This window comes from Conger conger, chromosome 3, assembly GCF_963514075.1.
Source record: "Conger conger chromosome 3, fConCon1.1, whole genome shotgun sequence".
Lineage (NCBI taxonomy): Eukaryota > Metazoa > Chordata > Actinopteri > Anguilliformes > Congridae > Conger > Conger conger.
In genome coordinates, this window is record NC_083762.1 from 64654301 (window position 1) to 64678710 (window position 24410).

The 24410-nt window shown below is 43.6% G+C and overlaps 1 protein-coding gene across 5 annotated transcripts in view; it reads right to left on the reverse strand.

The window, feature by feature from the left end:
- LOC133123730 (neuronal PAS domain-containing protein 2-like) overlaps positions 1–24410 on the reverse strand; it is a 51078-nt gene that overhangs the window by 5838 nt on the left and 20830 nt on the right. For 4 of the 5 annotated variants that reach the window (XM_061234227.1, XM_061234223.1, XM_061234226.1 and 1 more), the window contains exons 2-21: positions 17325–17516; positions 16731–16787; positions 16101–16255; positions 15447–15538; positions 14545–14634; positions 14273–14393; positions 12855–12968; positions 12452–12570; positions 11926–12008; positions 7632–7738; positions 6759–6906; positions 6357–6441; positions 5825–5945; positions 5589–5692; positions 4904–5035; positions 4452–4586; positions 3598–3774; positions 1482–1654; positions 753–845; positions 77–263 (exon numbers count right to left, since the gene is read on the reverse strand). In XM_061234227.1, coding sequence (XP_061090211.1) covers positions 77–263; positions 753–845; positions 1482–1654; positions 3598–3774; positions 4452–4586; positions 4904–5035; positions 5589–5692; positions 5825–5945; positions 6357–6441; positions 6759–6906; positions 7632–7738; positions 11926–12008; positions 12452–12570; positions 12855–12968; positions 14273–14393; positions 14545–14634; positions 15447–15538; positions 16101–16255; positions 16731–16787; positions 17325–17416 — 2385 coding nt within the window. In that variant the 5' untranslated portion in view covers positions 17417–17516. The remainder of the gene's footprint in view (positions 1–76; positions 264–752; positions 846–1481; positions 1655–3597; positions 3775–4451; positions 4587–4903; positions 5036–5588; positions 5693–5824; positions 5946–6356; positions 6442–6758; positions 6907–7631; positions 7739–11925; positions 12009–12451; positions 12571–12854; positions 12969–14272; positions 14394–14544; positions 14635–15446; positions 15539–16100; positions 16256–16730; positions 16788–17324; positions 17517–24410) is intronic. The other variant, XM_061234228.1, reaches the window with a different exon arrangement.

Sequence of the window (24410 nt, forward strand, 5' to 3'; positions counted from 1 at the left end):
GTGTGTGTATGTGTATGTATATGTGAATATGTGTGTCTGTGTGCGTGTGTATGTGTGTGTGTGTGTGTTGGTTCACCTGAAAGTAGTGCTGCTGCTGCAGCTGCAGGGGCTGCTGGGGGGCTCGGGGGGCCTGTGTCTGGGGGCTGAAGAAGCCGTTGTGGGAGATCATGAAGGGAGGGACGATCAGAGCGCTGCAGCTCAGCTGGGGGAGAGAGGTCGTCATGGCCTGCTGCTCCACTGTGTATCTGACACAACCAGAAAAACAACGCAGGGAAACAGAGAACAGATAGGTATTAACGCAGGGAAGGTTATATGTCTGTTCTGTACATGTAAATTGCATTTCACTGCAAAAAATGTCTGTCTTAAGTCTTTGAGTCTTAAAATGAGACTTAAAATGTAAAAATATTAGCTTGTTTTAAGTTACTGTTTGCTTGAGGAATTAAATTCTTACCCCAATGAGTCTTTTAATGAGTCAAAATGTAACATCTCATATTGCACACAATATTTGAGTGCCTTTTCTATATATACAAGATATTCGTCAAACTAGCATTTTTATGTTATTATGTCTAAATAGTAGTAGACAGTTACTGCTGCCCTCTACCTTTGCCTTTTGACTGTTTGATGCATTGTTTTATTGCACTATACTGTACACTGCAGTTATGATACGTGCATATGCTTTGCCCGTACAAATGTAGGGTACTCATGGTAGCGTGGTAGCCATAGCCCGGGGAGGATGATGAAGATGCACTCACTTGGTTGGCTGTAGCACCGTGCTGCACTGCGAGGTGTGTGAGGTCATGGTGCTGTCTGGCAGCAGGGACTGGATTGGCTGGTTGAGCAGCATTCTGTCAGGGGGAGAGATAAGCATCGCCTGGAGGTCAGCTGGAGGTAATCTATTTCCACCATGAGCTCTGGGGGAAGGGCTGTTTGCCTGGGCCATTGGCAGGCCTCCGAGAGTATTTCCCATGTGCAGCTCAAGGTCTTTCCAATGACCTTCAAGGACAATTTCGAAAGTGTTATTGAAGGATTTTGTAACGGACCTCAGTGAAATGTTCATGGATAATTCCATTTTTTTCCACCTAGGTATAATTTTCATAGTATTTTCCATCATTCCTAATGGTTTTGGTAGTATTATGGTATTGTATTAACCTGCTTCATTGTGAAGATTTTTTGGTTTTTAAAGAGTTTCTTCCTCAAGGTTAGTAACTTCACAAAGTTATTAAAACTTTTGTGTTAATGACCACAGGACCTCGGTTTAATGTCCTCTCCGAAAGACAGCGTCTCCTACAGCATTGTATCCCCATCACTGCGCTGGGGCATTGGGGATAATTTGACCAGAGGGAAGATTGCCACCTACAGGCCCACCAGCAGCAAATTAGTTTTTCCCAGGAGGTCTCTCATCCAACTACTAAGCAAGCGCACACCTGCTTAGCTGGGTGCATGATGGTACGGCAGTGGTTTCAGGGCCGGGTTAGTCTCACCGTAGCTGCCCCTCTGTGCTGAAGTCGGCGTGTCTTTGGCTGAGATCCTGAGAAGGAGGGCAGTGGGAGGGGAAGTGGGGGGGGTTGCTGTAGAAAGGCGTGGCTATGCTGGTATGGGTCTGCACTGGTAGGCTGGACACCTGCATCTGGACACTCCCCACTGGCCTCTGCACCTGCAGGGCAGACAGGAAGAGTGTGTCTCACTGTTACACACACGCAGAACTTCACACACTCAAATACAGGCACACACACGGGGACTAGGGATTGACATTCCCCTAGAAGCTTGCAAACTCCAGTGGTTACCGGAGGTATTGCAGTTTATTAAGTCTTTGGCGCCAATAAACTAATTTCCCCATTGAAGTCCATTATGCCTACCCTGGCAAAAGTATACTATTCTATACAGTACTTTTAACTAATTGAACTGAACTAATTACCCAGTGACTGAGTCATTCCTATTTATTCCCTCCTGTTTAGGTACCCAGTGCACATCTGTTGCCAAAAACAGCCCCACAGTCAAACATGGCAGACTCTATGAATTGGCTTCTCGCTCCATTGAGCAGCTCCCATAGGGATCGATGTAACCACTCCAGTACTTATATATCTCAGTGACACACACAAAGGTATGTTCACACATGCATGTGCGCACACACACACACACACACACATCTACACATTATGATTTACACACACACAGCAAACCTAATTCTTATGTAAAAAACACAGCATTTAACAATTGAGAGTGGCAGTTTTCAAAGTTTTTTGAAATGTAGGAATCGTATGGCACGTCTGCTTTTGTCAAATGCTATACACTAGCGGCCGATGCTAAAGTTATAGGTCTTAACCGCCAGCTGTTTCTGCCCAGCTATATCTTTCCACTAATGGCACCCTGGAGTTTGCAGTCATTTCTGGCGGTTAAGACCATTTCACAATTAGCCCTCACTACCAACAGCTCAATACATTTCTCTAAATTACTTTTAATTTTTACTTTTTTTACAGCGAACTGAAAACAGGAAGAGCTTGTGGAAAAAATGATGTTTGCTGAGATGGTTACCCACCATCAGCACTGATATCCTTGAGTAACCCTTTGAAGAGCAGGTTTTTTGGAATGTTCAATTCTCAGTGTTCAATATTTATTCACAATTTATTTAGTTTAGTCGGCAAAGCGTCATAGGTCTTCCGAGGGGGAAAGCAAACCTGCATCTGCCATTGTTCTGAATAGGGAGCCATCGTAGATCATTGCTATTTTAGTATACGGGGCGGCCTGTAGTATAGTGGTTAAGGTAAAAGACTGGGACACCAAGGTCGGTGGCTCTAATCCCGGTGTAGCCACAATAAGATTCACACAGCCGTTGGGCCCTTGAGCAAGGCCCTTAACCCTGCACTGCCCCAGGGGAGGACTGTCTCCTGCTTAGTCTAATCAACTGTATGTTGCTCTGGATAAGAGTGTCTGACAAATGCCAATAATGTGATGTATTTGAAAATTGCATTCAATCATTATATTTAAAGACCAGCACAGCTGGTCCTTATGTGGTTACAGATCGGAGTTGATCATAATCTTTTGGTTTCACTTTTAACATCACGTTGCAGAAGTGGTGTTAACGATTTCATTTAATAGGCAAATTTTATAAGCTGTTGTTAACCACAGGCTTCTTGGCAATTTAATAAAAGTGCAAATCCATGTTTTAAACCCGTTTTCGGTGCAGTAAGTAGCTTTCTGGTTTTTGGAAAATTGGCATGATTTCACGATATAAGTTTTTGTGCTCATTTAGAGACTTGAGTAGCAATTGTGACATCAGCTATCAAATTAAGACATAGTACAATAGTACAACAGTACATAGTACAATAGATTAAGACATAAGACACAGTGATACACTTATGACATTCTAATCACATATTTGCAATCATGCACCTTAACCCCTTACAAGCGGATGCGACGCCAGCGGTGTATTTGATCATATGACCGCTTTTCAAGACACGTGACCGTTGAAATGCATTGTGATTCATAGGCCTTTCTATGGGTTTTCTATCGGGAGCCTTAGTTCATAATGTGTTAAAGCAGCTTGGCCAGGCAGCACTGACTGCATTGTGGGAGCAGGACGTCCCAGATCAGGACTACCTGAGCGGACGTTGTGCTGAGGGGCAGGGGCGAGGAGCCCAGGGGGCTGCACAGGTGCTCCTGCCCCAGGACAGACTGTCTGGAGGGGCTGACACCCTGCTGAGGCCTGCCCGGGCCAGCCTGCAATGCCTGGGCCTGGGGCACCGGACCCACGTCCTGGGGCTTCTGTAACATCATCTGTAACACACACACACACATCCTGTCAGCATCTGTAATACACACACACACATCCTATCAGCATCTGTAACACACACACACACATCCTATCAGCATCTGTAACACACACACACACATCCTACCAGCATCTGTAACACACTCACACACACATCCTATCAGCATCTGTAATACACACACACACACACACACACATCCTATCAGCATCTGTAATACACACACACACTCATCCTACCAGCATCTGTAATACACACACACACTCATCCTACCAGCATCTGTAACACACACACACATCCTACCAGCATCTGTAACACACACACACATCCTATCAGCATCTGTAAAACACACACACACACACACACACACATACACACACTCATCATATCAGCATCTGTAATACACACAAGCACAAACTCAGTCTATCAGCTTCTGCAATTCACAAGCACTGTACAATACATGCATATACACATACACACACAACGTCACAGCTGTGACGAATGCATTATCAGTATATCTGCTCCTGGACGATACACGGTACAGGATTACATGGAACAGGACACAATGCGGGAGCGTGTTGTAGAACACAGTTCTAAACACTAGAGGGCAGCAGAGACCACTGCACTACGTGTCACAGAGAAAGAAGCGAGGCTTTAGTCGGCGCCGGCTGCTGCCGTGGTTACCTGCAGGAGCTGCAGCTGTTCCTTAATGTGATGCAGGCCCTGCTGCTGGGTCTTGATGTCATCCTGCAGGACTCGCGTCCTCTCCTCCAACTCCTCTTTCAGCTGGTGCATCACGCCCAGGGGGGCCGACTGCACCTAGAGGAGACAGACAACAGCATGAGGGGTTGCGCGAAATGACACGCACATAGACTTTACACAACGTGCGTTCACTATGCACAGAACGCCTTGGATTCAACCATCATAGGTACATTTTCTAATGAAAAACACAACCTCAAACATCACTGGGGGCATGTTACATGTACAGTATGCAGACATTTCATATGTGCCTTACATCTTATTTTCATTTGCAAAATAAATGACTTTTCTCCGTTCATAGGAGCCGAACACAGGTTCATACTCATTGCCTCCATTTTGGCTCGAAACCGCTGGGTTTGTACAGTAGAGTAACTCACCATGGGGGAGTGCTGGCTGCAGGGGGGCGACAGAGGGGTGCTGGGTTGGGGGTTGAGACCACCGCAGGGCGGGGACAGGGGGGTGTTGGGTGTGGGGTGGAGGTTGCTGGAGGTCGGGCTCTGTAGTAAAGCCTGAAAGGAGAAGGAGGGTGACTCAGAGCTGGGCCTAACACATCTCCGTCTCGCTCCGACTCCGTCTCTGCCCGTCCGCCTTTCACACTTCCCATCTCCCTCCATCTGTTTCTATCTCCATTTGAAACTTTTCATTCCCTCTGTCCTCAAATATCTTCTTTTTCTTCCCATCGGTCTTTCTCGAAATGTCTTTCTTTTCCCTCCACACATACACACACACACACACACACACCACACACTTTTACATTGCAATACATGTTATTTACACAAAGCGACTGACTTACAGTTGATTAGACTAAGCAGGGGAACATCACCCCTGGAGCAATGTGGGGTTAAGGGCCTTGCTTAAGGGCCCAACAGCTGTGCAGATCTTATCGTGGCTACACCGGGGATTGAACCTCCAACCTTGCACCTTAAACTTGACCTTACCATGCCCTACCTTAACCACTAGGCTATAGTCTGCCCCCTGTACACACATACACACAGACACACACACACACCCACCCCTCACCATGGTGACACACTTCCTACAGACTGTGTAAGATCAACTTACCTTGGAAGTGTTGGGCTGCAGTCTGGGAAGGGCCTTGTTGGTTGCCACGGCGATGGACTGGCGGGAAGGGGTACTGGCCTCTGTGTACCTGATTGAGGAATTTGCTGGAGAGCAGAGAGGAAAAAGTTAGGGAGCTAAAGTGCTGTGTTTTTTTCCAGTGTATTAGACATACTGCAGACAGAACGTGCAGATTAACTCCAGCTGACTTGACCCCGGGGGTTCTGGCGATAACTTACATGCCGAATCAGACATGGCCGTGTGTGAAGACTTCCTGGAGCTGTGAGAGGAGACCGAACACGCTCTGCCCACCCTTTCCTGGGTTGCCTCGGGACGGATATCCAGGTACACTTCATGGCTCTGTAACGAGACCAACGGTAGCCATGGTTACACGCGTCACATGACAGAGGATGAAATCAGAAAAATGCTACAGCTCACAGCACAGTTTTGTGTTCCATCGGTGCCGATAGAGTAACCACGAAGAAGGAGCGGAATACAGAATGAAGAAATAACACACAGCTTCTATGCCCTCGGTACACAACACAACTGCAGTCACCAGGTGCTAAGCCACAAATGAAAACAGATGGAGGAGAACCTGGAGCCGGAATGGGGCCAGTGCTGTGCGCAATGGGGTTGAGCTGGTGTGTACTGGGCCAGTGTGCTATGTGTAATATGGTCCAGTAGCAGACATAGGGTGATCTGTGGTACTGTACCACCACATATACCACCTCCCCCTGATTCAGCACCTCCTCTTGGAGCTCAGGAGCATACCTTGATGGAAGAGGAGGGGGCCATTTCAGACGACGCCTCCTCCATGCCCAGCTCCCGCCTTTGCTCTGCCCGCACCTCCGCATAGCTGCAGGGAGAGGGCGCCATTAGCATCTCTCACTCAGACATAGACGCACATCAACACACGCACACACATACACACACTCACACACATGCAAGCCATTATAATCAGACCTGATCAAATACATAATTGTATTGGATTCAAATACTATTCTATGCTCAATTGATCTTGTTTTGTGCAACCGACCTCACCAAGAGGACCAGAAGGTGGGGTTTGCACTTTCTGAGTGTATTTCTTAGGTTCATCATCATCATCAAAGCATACATCTGCAGTAGCCACACAGCTGCAGCAGGGGGCACTGTTACGAGACTGCAAGGCTCTACCTGGCAACGGTGTGCGTGCACACAATGAACTCAGGCTTGGAGTTCCACTGGTGGTAGGTGATGTAGTAATGGGTCTGCAGCCAGATCCACTGCTGGCCCTTGGTTAGGAAACGGTAGTAGCAGGACTTCCCCTTCCCAAACTGCATTACTGAAGAGGAAACCAGGGGGAGAAAATCTGAATTCACAGGAAACTGCATTTCAAACACCACAAAACAGAGCCATGTGTTGAAGGCCAGGTGTCATTGAACCACTTCCACAGGCTACCTGAATGCAACCAGGCTTGGTTGAATAATTTAATAATTAACCTGGCTGTGTTAGTCAGTATGGATTCACAGCTAGTGGATGGACTCGCCATTTTGTCTGGTTCCTCCCAAAGCTTTTACTACATATTTCCTTTGAAGAGTTTCCTTGCCACAGCCTCCCGAGGCTTGACTTTGTGGACATTTTAAGCCCGGTTATGCAGTGCAGCATATTATGACAAATTTTTGTCAAATGAAAAAAAAAAAAAAAACTTTTTAATTGAACTGAAAAATGTAACCCTACGCTCAATTCTCTGATGTGGCACAAAGTTTCACATTCACAACCGGTTTCCATATTTTGCAGTTTACTTATTAATTTAGTTACAATATAACTTGTCCATCACCGGCTATTGTGCTAAGGTGCGACAGTGCAGTGAGTTAAAAGGAGAGAATGTAAAAAGGAATTGCGTGCTTCAAGTCCTTTTCTTGTTCAGATTGAGACTTTGTTTGGATTCAGGTCCCTGCACACCTGTGGTGATGATGCATCATGATTCATTTATAAGATGCAGCTTCACAGACACACTCAGAAAAAGGCTCTTTTTGGCAGTGGCTGGGTAAACAGAGCCAGACTCACGCTGTTTATGACACTCTGCTATGAGCTCCAGGTCGTCCACATGGTAGTAATCATAACCAGACGTTCCCAGAACCTCAAAGGGCAAGTAGCCTATTATAGGTGATGCTCTGTAAAAAGAAAAGGAGGGAGAGAGAGAGAGCAATAGAGTGAGTTAATGTCATAAATATGTTGTTTATAGGGCACTGAATATATGTGTGAAGTTTTACACAAAAATACTGTTTAAAAGTGAAAATGCAAAATCTAAAAGGATGTACAGTGGTGTGAAAAAGTGTTTGCCCCTTTCCTGATTTCTTATTTTTTTGCATGTTTGTCACACTTAACTGTTTCAGATCATCAAACAAATTTAAATATTAGTCAAAGACAACACAAGTAAACACAAAATGCAGTTTTTAAATGAAGGTTTTTATTATTAAGGGAGAAAAAAAATCCAAACCTACATGGCCCTGTGTGAAAAAGTGATTGCCCCCCCTGTTAAAACATAACTTAACTGTGGTTTATCAAACCTGAGTTCAATTTCTCTAGCCACACCCAGGCCTGATTACTGCCACACCTGTTCTCAATCATGAAATCACTTAAATAGGACCTGCCTGACAAAGTGAAGTAGACCAAATGATTCTCAAAAGCTAGACATCATGCCGAGATCTAAAGAAATTCAGGAACAAATGAGAAAGAAAGTCATTGAGATCTATCAGTCTGGAAAAGGTTATAAAGCCATTTCTAAAGCTTTGGGACTCCAGCGAACCACAGTGAGAGCCATTATCCACAAATGGCGAAAACATGGAACAGTGGTGAACCTTCCCAGGAGTGGCCGGCCGACCAAAATTACCCCAAGAGGTCACAAAAGACCCCACAACAACATCCAAAGAACTGCAGGCCTCACTTGCCTCAGTTAAGGTCAGTGTTCATGACTCCACCATAAGAAAGAGACTGGGCAAAAATGGCCTGCATGGCAGAGTTCCAAGATGAAAACCACTGCTGAGTCTTGATGTTCCCCAAGACTTTTGGGAAAATACTCTGTGGTCTGACGAGACAAAAGTTGAACTTTTTGGAAGGTGTGTGTCCCATTACATCTGGCGTAAAAGTAACACCACATTTCAGAAAAAGAACATCATACCAACAGTAAAATATGGTGGTGGTAGTGTGATGGTCTGGGGCTGTTTTGCTGCTTCAGGACCTTGAAGACTTGCTGTGATAAATGGAACCATGAATTCGGCTGTCTACCAAAAAATCCTGAAGGAGAATGTCCGGCCATCTGTTCGTGACCTCAAGCTGAAACGAACTTGGGTTCTGCAGCAGGAAAATGATCCAAAACACACCAGCAACTCCACCTCTGAATGGCTGAAGAAAAACAAAATGAAGACTTTGGAGTGGCCTAGTCAAAGTCCTGACCTGAATCATATTGAGATGCTGTGGCATGACCTTAAAAAGGCGGTTCATGCTCGAAAACCCTCCAATTGTGTTTACTTGTGTTGTCTTTGACTAATATTTAAATTTGTTTGATCTGAAACATTTAAGTGTGACAAACATGCAAAAAAAGAAGAAATCAGGAATGGGACAAACACACCACTCTCCTCAGAGCCCATTCACTTTGGAATCTTTGGAGCTCAACATCTCAAGAGAGAGAGAGAGAGAGAGAGAGAGAACCATTGCATCAACATAATATTTTAATCTACTAAAAAAACACATTCCACTTGAGGGGAAACAACACTTCACACTTAGGAATCTTAAAGAGTCTGAACTGCTTTTCAGGAAGGAAAGCCTAATAAAAAAACTATAATTCCTCTTCCCACTGAAGTATAAAAAGAAAAGGCATTGCCAAGAAGATAAATGAACGGTTCATTCTATTCCTGGTGATACGGATGACTACTTCCTGATTCACGTTCATTATTAAGCAGCGACAGAGTCGTGAAATGTGACATATTGATTCGGCGGCCTGCAGAACTGTGCGTGGGCCACAGAGTACAGAGTAGGCAGATGGCCTTCCTGGGAACCTCAAAGACATTCCAGAACATTCCCACCCATCGCAGTTGCTTCAGCCATATGGTGCACGGCACATAATCGACATAAATTGGCACGGTCCCTTAAAATCAGTTACAAACCTGGGCAAACGTTTTATTCATTTTTTTACCAATCACGAGTTCAGCTGTCCCTGAGATGAGCTCAAATATTGTGTAAAAGCTCGCATGATTAATAGTGGTTGAAGCAGTATGAATAAACCCATCCCACCGGAGGTGTGAGTTCAAGGAAGCAGAGGCCAGTGAGTTTAAGACAACTCAAAGTAGTGAGTTTATAATAATAATAATATGAATTACAACAAGGTTGTACACATAATGCTTGTTTTGTTTGTGTTCATCATTACAGATAATCAAAATGAAAATTGATAAAGTCTAAAAAGAAAGAGACTTCTATACCTATTTTAGGCCGAGCCTCGAGATTTCCCTTTATTGAAATTAATGCACATGATTGCTTTATTGATGAGCCGACTGAAAAATGTATTGCTTGCCTAAATGATTAATTGTCTCAAAAGCAGACTGACAGAAGGACTTATTCAACGATGAATGACATTTCATATGATTTCTCGATAGACAAATCCCCTTTATCTAGGAATTACATAATTACCTGACCGAACAACTGATTGATTGCATTATGTACATACTGATTAATCAAATGCAAATGCAGCAGAACTCTAGAAGATGAAAACACACAAGTATCTCAGCTATGACTGAAGGGTATTATGTCATGAAAAAAATATTATTGTTGTTTTTATTATTATTTTTACTATAGTATTTCAACTCATGGCATGATCCCACTTTGATTAAACAAAAAGTACAAAAAGTGAGCGATACCGGTGACAGATCAGAATACAGATACAAACATATGTCCAGTAAGAGCCATAATTTGCACAGTAAGGACATCCTGTTCTGTCAATAAGATTCATTACTCCGATCAGGAACTTCATAAGGATTTTACGTCATCAAAATTTGGCATGGCATTGGTTGCTAAGGGAGGAAGAATCAACAAATACCACTGGTATTCCCTCTGTCTGTCTGAGCCAAGATATCAAGGCCAATCCAGCTCTGCCTGTGAAATGAATTACATGCGCGCGCACACATGCACGCACGCACCTATACACACACGCACACACATGCACAAATACACACCCATGCATACACGCACACACACACACACACGAATGCACGCACACACACACACACCCAAGCACACACACACACACACACACACACGCAATCACATGACCAAGAGAAATGGAGTGATATGTAATATGTCCCCTCACAAAGTGAGAAAAGGGAAATGACAGAGAAGACACACGTGAAGCTCCTGCCATCTTGCCGCTGATCGGAGAGCAGCCTGCTCCAGAGCAGCTAAGCCCATGGGCCCGCGGAGGCAGCAGAGGGGGATCGTTAGCGGGATCTAAAAATCCTCTTTTCACTTCTGCTGTTCCCTCACGGTGACACATCGTGTTACATGGAAAAACCATGGGGGGGGAACAGTCCGTCTGTGGTCCCCATGATGAGAAAAGTGCATACTTCTACATAAGGAGTCTACAGAAGTCATACTCTGTCCTTTTCATACATTTCAAAAATATATCAAGCAGCATTTGATATCTCCCCCTTTTTTCCATACTATATTTTCTGTCTTGGTTTGTCATATCACTTTGGGCAGTGTAGCGCAGTGGTTCCCAAACTTTTTTTGGGTTGGCAACCACCTCATATAGGGCAGTGGTTCCTCACATTCCACCCCCCCCCACCCCCCCATATAAAGTCCCCACTTAGGGAACCACCAAAACAGGGGGTTTCAACAAGCCATTTCAACATATAAATGAAATGAACAGATTTTTGTCCAGCAACCACATCCGTGTCTTTACCCAGATTCCCAATACATACCTGCATGTGCTAATGAAAATAATGGAATTATTCTTCTATTCGATTGTATCATAAAAATAAAAGAATGTTTTTAAAAAAAGAGGAAAATTAGTGCAAGTGTTTTTTTTTGTTTTTTTTCTATACCTATGCAAACTATCGGTTTTGTTTGATACTTGATACTTTTGATGCAAGTAAAATTCTAACTTGATTCTATAGCAGAGCAGCGGTAAGTGGCATCCCTCTAAATCTTAGTAACCGGCAAACTACAGTACCGGCATGCTATGTTAGAACTACCTCCCACAGACTGAAAGCGACAGAGCGCCTACATCGACCCTGTCACTGTCCTCTGTGATGCGCCCTTTAGGTCAAGGGTAGAGAGACAAAGTGCAAAGGATTAAATTATTTCTTACCTGTGATCTAAAAAAAGAAACTTCCATTCCAGACTGTGTCTGGATGTGAACTCCTGACACGGCTCCTCTACGATACATAACTCCTGAAAAAAGCAACAAAGGCGAGGTTCAAGGCCAAATCTAAAAACTATAATTATATCCATAATCATAAATAGAACAGAGAATAAAGCTCTTGTAAGAGGATAATCTCATCAGCCTGCCTTGCTTTCGAAGTGTAGCCCATCATTAGCAATCAAAAGTATTAGGTTTGGAAACGCTACAGTGTGCCAGCTTGATGATAATAAATGACTATTTCCAGTTATTTCTTAAAATAAATCCCTAATAAGAAAAGCCTTCTAAGACGCGTTTACGAAAAGTCTCAATCTAAGTTTTCTTCAAGTAACATTAGATTTGTACTAGAGGTGCCGTCTGTATTTCAATTATATCCCACAATGCAGTGTGACATGACTCCCCGCCCCCCCCCCCCCCCCCCCCCAGCAGAGTGAAACCCTTGGTTTCCTGAGAAGCAGCAGGATGGCAATGCTACCTTGAGAAACTGCGGAGTGGCGAGCCGGACGGTGGCGACCAAGCAGACCTGTTCCTCTAGAGTCGACTGCAGCAAGTTAGGAATGGCCAGCTCGAACCCGTTACAGGAGGAAGTAGGTACTGGACAACAGACATCCGTCAGTCAGCATCTGATAACACTTCCTGCTACAGAACCCAGGATCAGGCTGGGTCACTTAACTTAGGGCCTAGGGTTTCATTGCCAAATGCATTGTATGAATAAGAAATATTGTCTTGTGTGAATGTGGGCAAAGGGCAGACTTTTATAAATGTGGCATATAGTTGTCATTAATACTGTCCATATGACAGGGGCTGACCTGAGCATTGAATGGAAACTGACATAATGATCTTTTCACACTTTTAATGCAGATAACAATATCACTCACCATAGTTATGAAACTTGAAGTCTCCAACAAATTTCACATAATCGTACGTAGGTGGCTCCTTTGGGTCGATGTTCCCCCTGGCTAAGTGACAGCAGAACTCAATGTGTGTCTCATCTGAAAAAAATCACAGTAACAAAATAATAAATAATAATAGTTAAAAAAAATACACACAAACACACACACATTTAAAGAGAGCTTTCATTTACGGAACAAAACAGACAAATATATACACTCAGTGACCACTTCATTAGGTTGACCTGTACACCAGCTTGTTAATTAAAATGTCTAATCAGCCAATCATGTGGCAGCAACTAAACGCATAAAAATATGCAGACATGGTCAAGAGGTTCAGCTGTTTTTCAGACCAAATGGTCTTTGACTGTGGAATGATTGTTCATGCCAGACAGGATGGTTTGAGTATCTCTGGACTGATCTTCTTTTTTATTTTTATGCACACTAGTCTCTAGACTTTGCAGAGAATGGTGAGAAAAACAAAAAAACATCCGGTGAGCAGCAGTTCTGCAGGCAAAAACGACTTGTTCATGAGAGAGGTCAGAAGAAAACTCTCTGAACACACAACACATCAAACCTTGAAGAGGATGGCCTACAGTAGCAGAAGACCAATATGTTTTAAGAAATAAGTCAAATAAATACCAAATAAAGTTGTCTGAGTGCATATATAAATTGAATAACTGCTTTCGTCTGGGAATCAAAAGTGATTACCAAGGTCTCCTGTGCTGTAGAATCTAAAGAGAGAGCAGCACTGGTCTGAATGACCTGCCCTCCCACCAACCCCATTGCCACACACTGGCATTTAAAACTCAGGGACAGACATGTCGAAATCCATTTTTAAAAAGGAAGTGACTCATCTTTCCGAGACTTCAAGCAGCGCGGACATTGGATGAAAGAGGCGAGACTGTTTACAGACTCCAACTGCCACAGACATCCACCTGGCCTGCCAGTAGGTGCATTTCCTCTAACCTCCATGGTTAAAATGTCACCCTCACAACAACCACCACTCATAACCCCCCTGAGCCCTCCTGCAACCCCCAAGTCACTATAAAGGACCATGACCCCTCAATAAACCCACATATTGCTAAAATAACCCACAATATATTGTAACATATTGCTGTCAATTCCCAATGCAATGCAGGCACCTTTAGCAATGCTAAGCTAAGCTAACTGAGCTGACTCTGACCATCTGTACCCTCTCGGAAGTTTGTGTCGGAAGGTTGGCATTCAGATAAAAGGGTGACGTACTTAGCGCCATGCTGACGCTACCACGTTCATGCATGACGACATTCCCGTTCAATAGGACATTTCCTACTTGGAAGTCTGCCAAATACCAAGATGTCAGGAACGCAACATAACACCGTGGCTGGGGTGAGGCCACCAGGTGTCTGAAGGTAAACACATACTCTCCAAGATGTGTGCGGAGACAGGGTCGGTCATGTGCGCGTGGGACGAGAGCAGCTTGTAGACATCGCCGTGTTCACCGTCGGGGAGAAAGTTCAGGATATTTTGATCCACCATATCTGACTGATACAAAAGGCACAACACCCATGAAGACCATTTATAACCAAAAACAATAGTCATCGCAAGTGCAAAGTTTTTTTTTAGAGTCTCCATGACCTCCCCCCCACCCCCACTACCCTAGAAACCCAGGCAAAAAATGTTTTATCCAACTCACAGGCAAATGGCCGGTCAGGGAGGAAACACTATCTGAAACATATATTATGTTTCCATCTGTTGTAAGCGCTATCAGGAAGCCATCTAAAGCCTTTGGAGAGAGAAAAAAGGAGTCAAGGAAAAACATATTATTTACTGCACACTTATACCTGCTCAGAAAATTGCAATACTCGAAGTGCCAATTGGCAAGTCTGGTGTCACAGAGATATTTAGGGCAGATATTTGCCACCCTAAACCAGGACGTTTTGGCTTGGAATGGCGAAACGTCAACCCTATTGTTAGATTAACACACGCTTTACAGAACTATACTGCTGTGTTGTGGGTTGGCAACTGCAGATAAAACCTAGAAAGTTGTTGGTTTGATTTGCACTGCCACTGTAGCCTCAAGCAAGGGTGTTAGCCTCTCACTAAATATCTGAAGTGGCGAGCGCACGCCAGCATTTCAAGATCAAAAGGAGTAGCAACTATTCAAGAAAAACACATACGCACTTCATATACCGTTCCAAAATCAAAATATTAATTCAACAATAGGGTTGACGTCTCAGCCATGCCGCAAGAACATTCTGCACCTTGAGCCATTACGTTGACGTACGTGCGTCTTCGTATATACTGAAGATGCACCCTTGGGCTAATCCCCATGTTCAAGGCTGCATTGTCGGACCGACAACTTTGTGGATTTTATGTGTAGTTCCCAACCCACTCAACAGCAGTATTCTCTACACCGTTTGCATGAGGTCATAGTTTTTTAAATGTTAATAAACATTTTCAATGCATGTTTAGCACAATGCATGTTTAGTAAAATAGTGCTGCTTTACTGTTTGCTTCCGATTGTAAATGTACGAACTGTAAAGACTTGCTTTCGATGGCACAGTCTGACAGTGGAAGAAGAGGACTCAGGCTCACCTCCAGCATCAGCTGGGTGAACTCCTCGTTGCTAAGGAACGAGGGCTTCCAGTCCTGCCGGATCTCGCAGGATTCCGTCTGAGCAGAGAGCTCTGGTGGCAGGCGAGAGGGAGGAAAGGGAAGAGGAGAACGGATTAAAAACACGGCAGGTTGTGGAGGTTCCTCCCAGCTGGATCCAGGCCCTTGGAGAGGGTGGGATGTCCCTCCCATTCCCCATGAATCCCTGCACTCAGTCCCCAGGCAGTGTCCTTTTTTAGGGAATGGTTATGATTGGATGTTGAGCCAGGCACCCACTGGGGCATGGGTGTGGGAAAGCTTTTCTTGGGGTTTTCTGAATTAGCCACGTGTTCAGCATGTTGCGGCATGTTCTTTGAGCTGTAACACGCAATGCATCATGGTGTATACGGTGCTCGTACAATGCCTTACATCAGCCATCATCCAATCTGGACCTCAAATCCAAAGCCGGCCTGGGTTTTCCTTTCTCCCAGGTAATTAGCTGAACAATTAGTGCTACTGATGACCAGCCTGTCTTCACACCTGACTCCCAGGTAAAGGGAGGGTGGGAAACCAGCAGTACGCAAAACTCGAGGACCGTGATTTGACGATCCCTGCCTTACGCATTACGCTGTACATACGATGACATTATCTCAGTACCTCTCTGCTTCTCCAGGAAGTGGATGGTTCTCTGCAGGATGGTGGACTTGTCCATCTTGCGGGGGTAGCCCTGACTCTGCAGCATGGTGCACAGCTCCTTGATGAGGACATTGAACTGTTCGCGGCGTTTCTTCTCCGATTTGTTACGCGACGCCCTTTCAGAAGAAAGGAAAAATGTTTAAAAAATCTTGTCCAAGTTTGGACAAAAACCTGAACGAAGCTTGGTTTGAAATGAAAAATGACTCCTTATAACCACAGCAAGCTTCCAAATGCTCCAATGGCCATCAACTCTGGACCTCAAGTCCACCAGCCCTGGTTTTCTTTCCTCCAGGGTGGCCAAACTGTCTTCACACCTGACTCGCATGACATGGGAGGGTGGAAAACCAGCAGTTCCCGGCACTCGAGGACCATGAGTTGCTGATCCCTGCTCTAGTCTGTACAAACTGGTGACATTTCGGTGAACTTGAGCACCCTCAAGACACATGACGGTTCACCAACGGTTCCTTTAAACCTTCACAAAATGACTTTGTCACGCTTTTGTCAAATTTTCCCATGCTTGATCACCAGCTCTTCCATATCATTTGCATTCATATTTGCATGTTGGATGTGTGGATTCCCTGGAGTTGTTACCTTTTTGCCCGGTCTTTCTCATCTTCTTCCAGCAAATCTTCCACACAGCTGCTGGAACTGTGAGGGAGGAGAGAGAGCAGGGCCTCCATTATTAAAGACATATTTGTATTCATGACAGCCTGATTCTGCAGAGAGGAGAATTCTAAAACTAGAATAACTGAGGATGCGTGTTCACTGATGTTACACATTCACTAATATCAAGAAAACACATATAAAATATTTATGTAAGCAAAACTTGCTATAAAACTAAAAGAAAATATGAACACATGCATTAAGTAGCTAAATATTTTGGAACAAAATGTGTAACAGGTTGCCTTTGCTAAAAAGAACGCACAGTCTGTATTCGGGAAAGCTAAACACGTACATGGAGAGAGCCCATTTCAGACTTTGATCTCTTTTCAAATCAAAGACTAGCAAGGCATCCAATACCTACCCCTTCTTTATTTTATGAATAATACCAATTGGTTTGAAATTATATTACTTTTTACAGCTACTATCATTATTTTTGTTTCAGTTCTGGATGGCCGTTCAGCTCTATCTGATGTCCTTTGCCTGTAATTAACCAATCAGACCTAAGCAGTACGGCACACTCACTCCCAGTCCCTCCGTCCGGCCGGGCAGTGGTTCTCGAATTCGGCAAGGCTGTCCATCCTCACTCCTGCTGCCGTCAGGGCCCTCTCTGGCATCTGACGTGTCCCATCCAGACCTCTCACCCCTGCGCCGTCACGTGTACCCCCGATCGACTTGCTCCACTGCAGCCGGCCACGCGGCACGAGGACCCCTGACCTGCAGAACAACAGCGGTGTGTGAAACAGAGCTGCAGTTACCGAATGCTACATCCGCCAAACACTAACGCTCACGGAAACTGAGGATTGGATCTCTCCCTGTAAGGGTCACGGGTTCAAGGGAAGGCTATCGCGACTGACACCTTCTCATATTCACGGATTAACTGGCACCCAACTTGGCACACAACTCAAGACAGCCGTGTAGTGGTTAGGGAACTTACTAGCTAACAGATGGACACAGGTCTCAAACTTGTGTGTGGAGCTTAAGCTGTAGTTATTTAATCTGAATTTTTTCAGTGCCTGGTTGCATAAATGGACATGCTAAAATGCTAAAACTAAGCTATAGTACATGCATACCTGTTAGGTCTCAGCAGAACATATAGATCTGCATCTATTCTGTCAAGCGAATAACACACGTGTTAATCTCTGCCCTACATTAGAATGAAAACGTCTTAATTTCCTGTGTAAAGAAGCATAAACACAGTACTGCCACCCAATCCGGCCACACCCCTTGAAATAAAGACACATTTGTTGGAAACATATTGGCTTCCATTTTCCATGTCTGGTGTCTTTGAAGTGAGTGTACTGTATCCTCATTTCCATTGGCCTGAAACCTCCACCATCTCTTACACACATTTCCAGGGCGTGAACATATACCATGTACAGTACTGGGAGATCATGTTTCACTTACAGCATCTGCTAGTGTCTACGAGACGGCTAAATGGAGTCTACCCTGGTGTAAAATCCAGCTATTACGATCTTGAAATGAGCAGCTACCAGTTGTTTCAAAACATAGCTTGAGCTGGTCAAACCATGTTAAGGATGGAGCTGGTCTGAACTGCTCAACCAGCTACCAGCTGTTTCAAAACCCAAGCTTGAGCTGTTTTTTTTCAGCAGGGTAGTAAGTATATGAGATTCAGCTTGCAGGGAATCCAGTCACTGTACAAGAGAGAGCTATGAAGAATCCGGTGACTGTACAGTTTAAGACAGCTACAAGGAGCCTAGTGTATAAGAATGTAGGCCTTGCTGTAATGCAGCGTAACGTGCGCAGGATTAGAGGCCAGAGTTTACATCCTTATCATAATGAGCTTTGCTGCAGAGAGTGTGAAGGGCTCAAATTAAGAAGGGCAAAAATAACACAGTGTTGGTCTCACCCAGCATGAACTTCCCACAATGGCCTGGCTGCCAAAGGGACCGATATTTCATTCCACTACCGTGTGTGAATTCTGAAGCTTGGACAGCAGGCCAAGCTGGCACTGCCTTTTAACCAGGGGTCACAAAAGCAATGGAGTAGAAGCTGTCTACTCTCATTCCAGCAGTTTATACAACTAAACACAGCCACGTCAGCGTTGATGATGTATCAATAAAGAAGTGTATTAGTACTACTTTGTATTAAACTAGTCTCTCTGTAAGCCATTACAGAGATTTAACCATTCAGGAAGCAAACACAACAGCTAGTGTTGTTGTTTTTTTCGAACCTATTACTTCTCGACTTGTCAATCCAACTAGATGACTCTGGTAATCAATACACTGTATCCTGTTGCCTTTAGCAGGGACATCCAAGGTTATATATGTCTAGAGGTAACCGCCGCGAGTAAAACCACCCCACATATAATATACTGTAGGTTTGGTCACGGGTCTGTCTTAGGACATGGGATCCTGTCACAGCCTGCATCTTCGGAGACAGCACATCCCCTCTCATCTGTGCATGTGTGTGTGTGTGTGTGTGTGTGTGTGTGTGTGTGTGTGTGTGTACATGTATGTCCGTGTGTGTGCGTGTGTGTGTGTCTGTGTGGAATGCTGACAGCGTTTGTAACATTACACAGGCTCCTGCTGATGGGGGAGGGTCAAACGGGCGTTCCATCTTGCTATGTAAAGAAACACATTCACAGCAGACTCCCATCTTGTAGAAAGGGTACTACTACTTGTAGTTATAGATTTATTTCAGCAACTACTACTTTCAGATCGAGAGATGGAAACATTTGTGAGCCAACTAGCAGGCCATTTGGAGAAAAACATAGTCGCATAACCTTATAGGCACTGCTATCGTCCTGGGTGAAGAATTCTTAATTAAATCCTGTTAGCTGCTGTTGCTTCCAGCTGTGTTTCAGGAAGGAAAGAGTCTTATCGAATTTGATGGTGAAAGACAAAGTTTAGCTCTTTTTTCTTAGTTACAAGTCTGTGTGGTCTTACAAGCGTCTCCAGTCTAACACAAATTATCACTGAGAATGTCACAGTATACAATTTCTTGACCATTGGGCTAGCTAGGATGAAATGTTTCTTGCATGTGATAATTCATTCCTGCCTCAGACAAAGAGGTGTTTACATTCATACTTTACGCGGTTCCATCCTGGCTAGATCACATTAGACTAGACTTTTCACATATTATAATTTCTACTCAACCAAGTTTTCCTTCTGATGGCTCTAGACACCTATGTCTCGAGTCATTTGGTGACTGAGATTTACATTTAAAAAAAGGTACTCAAATTTTTTTTTAGAAACAAATAGAAATATATTAAAAAATAATAATAAATCCAACAATTGCCACTGCTAAGTAGCCTTGTAACCTCTGCTAACCTGCAACACCAGGTTTGAGTAGCAGGCAATATGTGGGAACCTATGCTAATGGAGCCCCAGGAAGCATGGATAGTTTACCTGTGCAGCTGACCTGACCATGGGCAGAGATTAAACAGAAACTTTCAGCAACCTGATAAGTGCCAACTCAACTCAAAATCACGGTTACTGGGCATCAGGCATTGGCTTGGATTCAAAAGGCAGGCTTGCTCGTGATTCATATCCTGCATGATGAATATTATTCAGGGAGAAATTGGCATGGCAGCCAAGAAACATCTACATTAATGGTGAGAAGCAGCTCTGATGGCCCAAGTGGGTGGTTTGTCGAACATCTGCTTTTGGAAACAGTTGCGGGGGAACACGGGCATTGGAGACATTCACCAATGTCACCTGGGTCCTCAGTCCCAAATGGCCTCTTTATCCTAAGTTTCATTATTATTTGCTTACTGTACATCTAAATCCTGACACTCACTACTCTGACACACTTTGGTAAGCACACAGAATTCCAATACCACAGCCACATTACACAGCTGTGTACATATTCATTTAATTGAATATGTACAATTTAAACAAAAAATTGAGGATGCCTGATGAATCAATGTAATGTAAAAAAATATAAAACTATTTATTCTATATTATGTGGTGCTTAAATTTGCCTTAATCTCTGACATGGCTATTTCAAAAATACAAGTTTACAGTAAATAGAAAGGTGGCACACATAGTTTAGTCCAATGCAGTCTTTAATCCGCGACATATTCGCAGAAAGCTGCTTTCATCGGGGCTGGAAGAAGCCAGCATTCTACCGAAATATCTGTGATAAACACTGCATTGGAGTAAACAGTGTGGCACCTTTCCTTTGAAAGTTTTGGTCCTTTGGTCTGCACCTTGCAAAAAAAGGTGTGCATTTTTCCTTTTCACTATGGATTATTTTCAACAATTCAACAAGAAAAAAGGGCACAACTGTGACCTAATTGTTAAGACACTTTATAGCTCATACAAGCTCTGGGGCTATCAAGATCAGTATCGAGTTAGGAAAGCAAGGAGGCTTTGGCAACCATAAACCCAGTCTGTTGTGAAACTTAAAGTGACACCTCTTATTCAGCTAATCAAGGATGTGATTTCACAGGATTACAACCGCTCCAAGTGTCATGTCACACAGAACAATGGACTCGGCCTGTACGACCGCACCCCTGAAATGCAGCACCCCAACAGGACAACTCGCAGACGTCTTAGCCTTTATTTTTGGTGCAATGTGATATGAGATGTGGAAGAGGATGAAGATCCAGAAGCTAATAGCCGGTCAAAACAGCAGTATGCCAACAGTGTTTAAACAACCCAGTGGCCTGCGCTAGGTGCTTAATCTAATGGAGATGGCAGTCATCCAAGTGCAGGCTTCCCACGTAGAAGCAATTAGTCACTGATGAAACATCACAAATTTTCTTTTAATATCTTAGGCTACATTCTGACTGAAGCTAAAAGTGGCCCAATTCAGATTTTTTTCCCTAATCTGCGACACTGTTTTTAGAACAGTGTTAACAGCACAAAAAATGCATGGAGTTGAATCATTTCAGATCTGATTTGTCTAACATCTGTATGTGGAAATGGGATACATAGCCATGCGACTAGTGGGTGGATACTAAAATCGGAGGATAAGGTTGCATGATTTTAGCAAGTTCACAGACGCCAGTTGGGCGGAGTATGCCCAAGGATAGGCCCAGGAGGGCATTCCCCACCCAACCGGAGGAATACCAGCAAACTGACTGTTTACATTACTTTCCATATCACAGGTTAATATCACTACAATTCTGCATTAGCAATACTGCTGCATTGCTTCCAAAATTAATATGAACAGGGCTCAATGTTTCCGGGTCCATCCCCACTAGTCAATCAGGACCCCGTGGACTGCATGTGAAAGCCACATAGGAAAGGTCTTCCTCTGACTCCCCTCTATGCAAGCTTAGGTGTAACCTGCAATGTTAGATGAAGCAGACTGGAGACACATTTGGGAGGAGAATTGTGGTTGTCTCCCCTTTCCTGAATTGGCAGTGGGGTTTGCCCATGAATGTCGCTGAGGGTGCGGCCAGTTGGCCATTCCAGATTTGGATGGGGAATGCCCCAAGTTGGGTGCAATTTTTCAAAAATAAATACATAAATTGAAATAAAGAAAAAATTACTGTACAGTCCAAACACTGATATGAGGGGAACTCTGCAAAACTGGGCCCATAAATTAGCTGAGATATGACTAGGTAAAGGTTATAAGCATGGTGGCTTTCTGACCCAAACAGCTTCCAAACATCCACGGCTATTCATATTGTTTCAGCAATGTTCCCAATACTTTTCTTTCACCTTTCCCCTACTCTATTCTATACCCTCAGAGTACCGTCAGCACTGCTTGTTTGTCAGGAAATTTCTATTCATGCTTTTAAAGGAAAGCCTAGAGCAGCTACATCTAGAGCAAACAAACGCCCTCATAGCCAGGTTGTCAAGTACAGGGAAAAACATTATCTTTAACCTAGGGTTTTCTACAATTACAGTGGGGTGCTAAGATTTGGGCACCCCTGGTTTAACTGTCTGTTACAATGAAACTGTATGTGAACGAAAGCAAACCTTAATTCTAAATGGTACAGAGTTAAACATGAGACCTTTCTGCAAATTATAAAGCAAGATTGCTTTTTTCATTTTTTACTGTTTATGAATGATAAAAGAGGAAAAGTTTTGGAACCCTTTAGGAAGATTTCAGGTATGGCCTGAGACCTGGTGAGAAATGCTCAGCAGAACCCACACATCACTGCAAAAGAGCTGCAAAAAATAGTAGCAAACAAAGGTGTAGCTGTTCACAGGACAACAATGAAAGCACTTTGAACAACAAAGACCTACATGGCAGAGTTGCCAGAAAGAACATCTCAACACAAAAGTAAGCATCTGAAGTAAGCAAAAGAAAACACTGAGAAGCGTGTATCCTTTTGGAACCATGTGCTTTGGACTGACAAACTTTTTGCCCATCACCAAAGAAGCTATGTTTGGAGAAAAAAGGGTGAAGCCTTTGAAGAGAAGAACACCTTGCCGATAGTGAAGCATGGAGGTGGATCCATTATGCTTTGGGGTTGTGTGGCAGCTGAAGGCACAGAAAATTAAGAATTGTGCGAGTGAAATGAAGAATAGATTCCGCCAAATGTTTGAGGCTACTGTTCAAACGTAAGCCCAGACATTGAAGTTGAGAGGTTGGGTATTCCAGTGAGACAATGATCCAAAGCACACCTCAAAATCAACCAAGACGTAGGCTACATCCAGGACAGATTAAGGTTTTGGAATGTCCACCACAGGGCCGAGATTTGAGTATAATTGAAAATCTGCGGAGAGATCTCAAAAATGTATGAATATTTCTGAGCTAGAGGTGTTCTGTGAAGAAGAATGGGGAAAAATTGAGCGAGAATTGAAAGACTGGCTACAGGAAGCGTTTACAAGCTGTTATAGTTGCCCAAGGTTTACAAAGTACTAAATGACAGGGCTCCCAAACTTTTGCACAGGGACTTTTTCCATTTTTTTATTATTTTGAAACTGTAAAAAATCTAAATAAAAAGTAATCTTGCTTTAAAATGTGAAGAAATATGTCATGTTTAACATTGTACCATTAAGAGGTCAGGTTTGCTTCTGTTCACTCAGATATGAATTGTAAAATGCTTTTTGACCAGGGGTGCCCACATTTTTGTGCGCTACTGTATATAACACTGGGAGAACAACAAAATAACATTTTAATGCAGCATAGACGCATAGACTATCATGGGAGAGATCTGCACGTCTCATTCTTGGCGCAGCCTGCATGATGAAATTATTGCATGGAAATTGTCAGTCCCCACAGTCTTTAATCTTTACCATAAAAAGAGAGCTGAATTCAGTCTAATTTCTCTGCTGTGTGACTGAGCCCCCTTTAGAATCATCCCTGTCATCCAACCAACCTACAGAATCAACACTTACAGTACTTGCTTTCCTGTTTTGTGCTTTACCACTAATCATTACATGTTAAAAACACAATAATAATAAAACCTATAACATATAATTATATAAAATATATAATTATATGATAGACAGACAGACAGTTAGATAGTTAGTGCGTGTGTGCAAATCAGCCTATGCACATACATAAAAGTGCTTAACAGAAGCTCTTCACTGCCCACTCAGGAGCAGTACAGCAGATGATGTGAAAAAGGGAGCAGAAGAACCTGAGAATAATTGTAATTGATCTCACTACTTCATTACAACGTATCCTTAATGATTTCATTAGATTGTTCGCAAATGCATATTTCTAAATGTTTGCAAATGC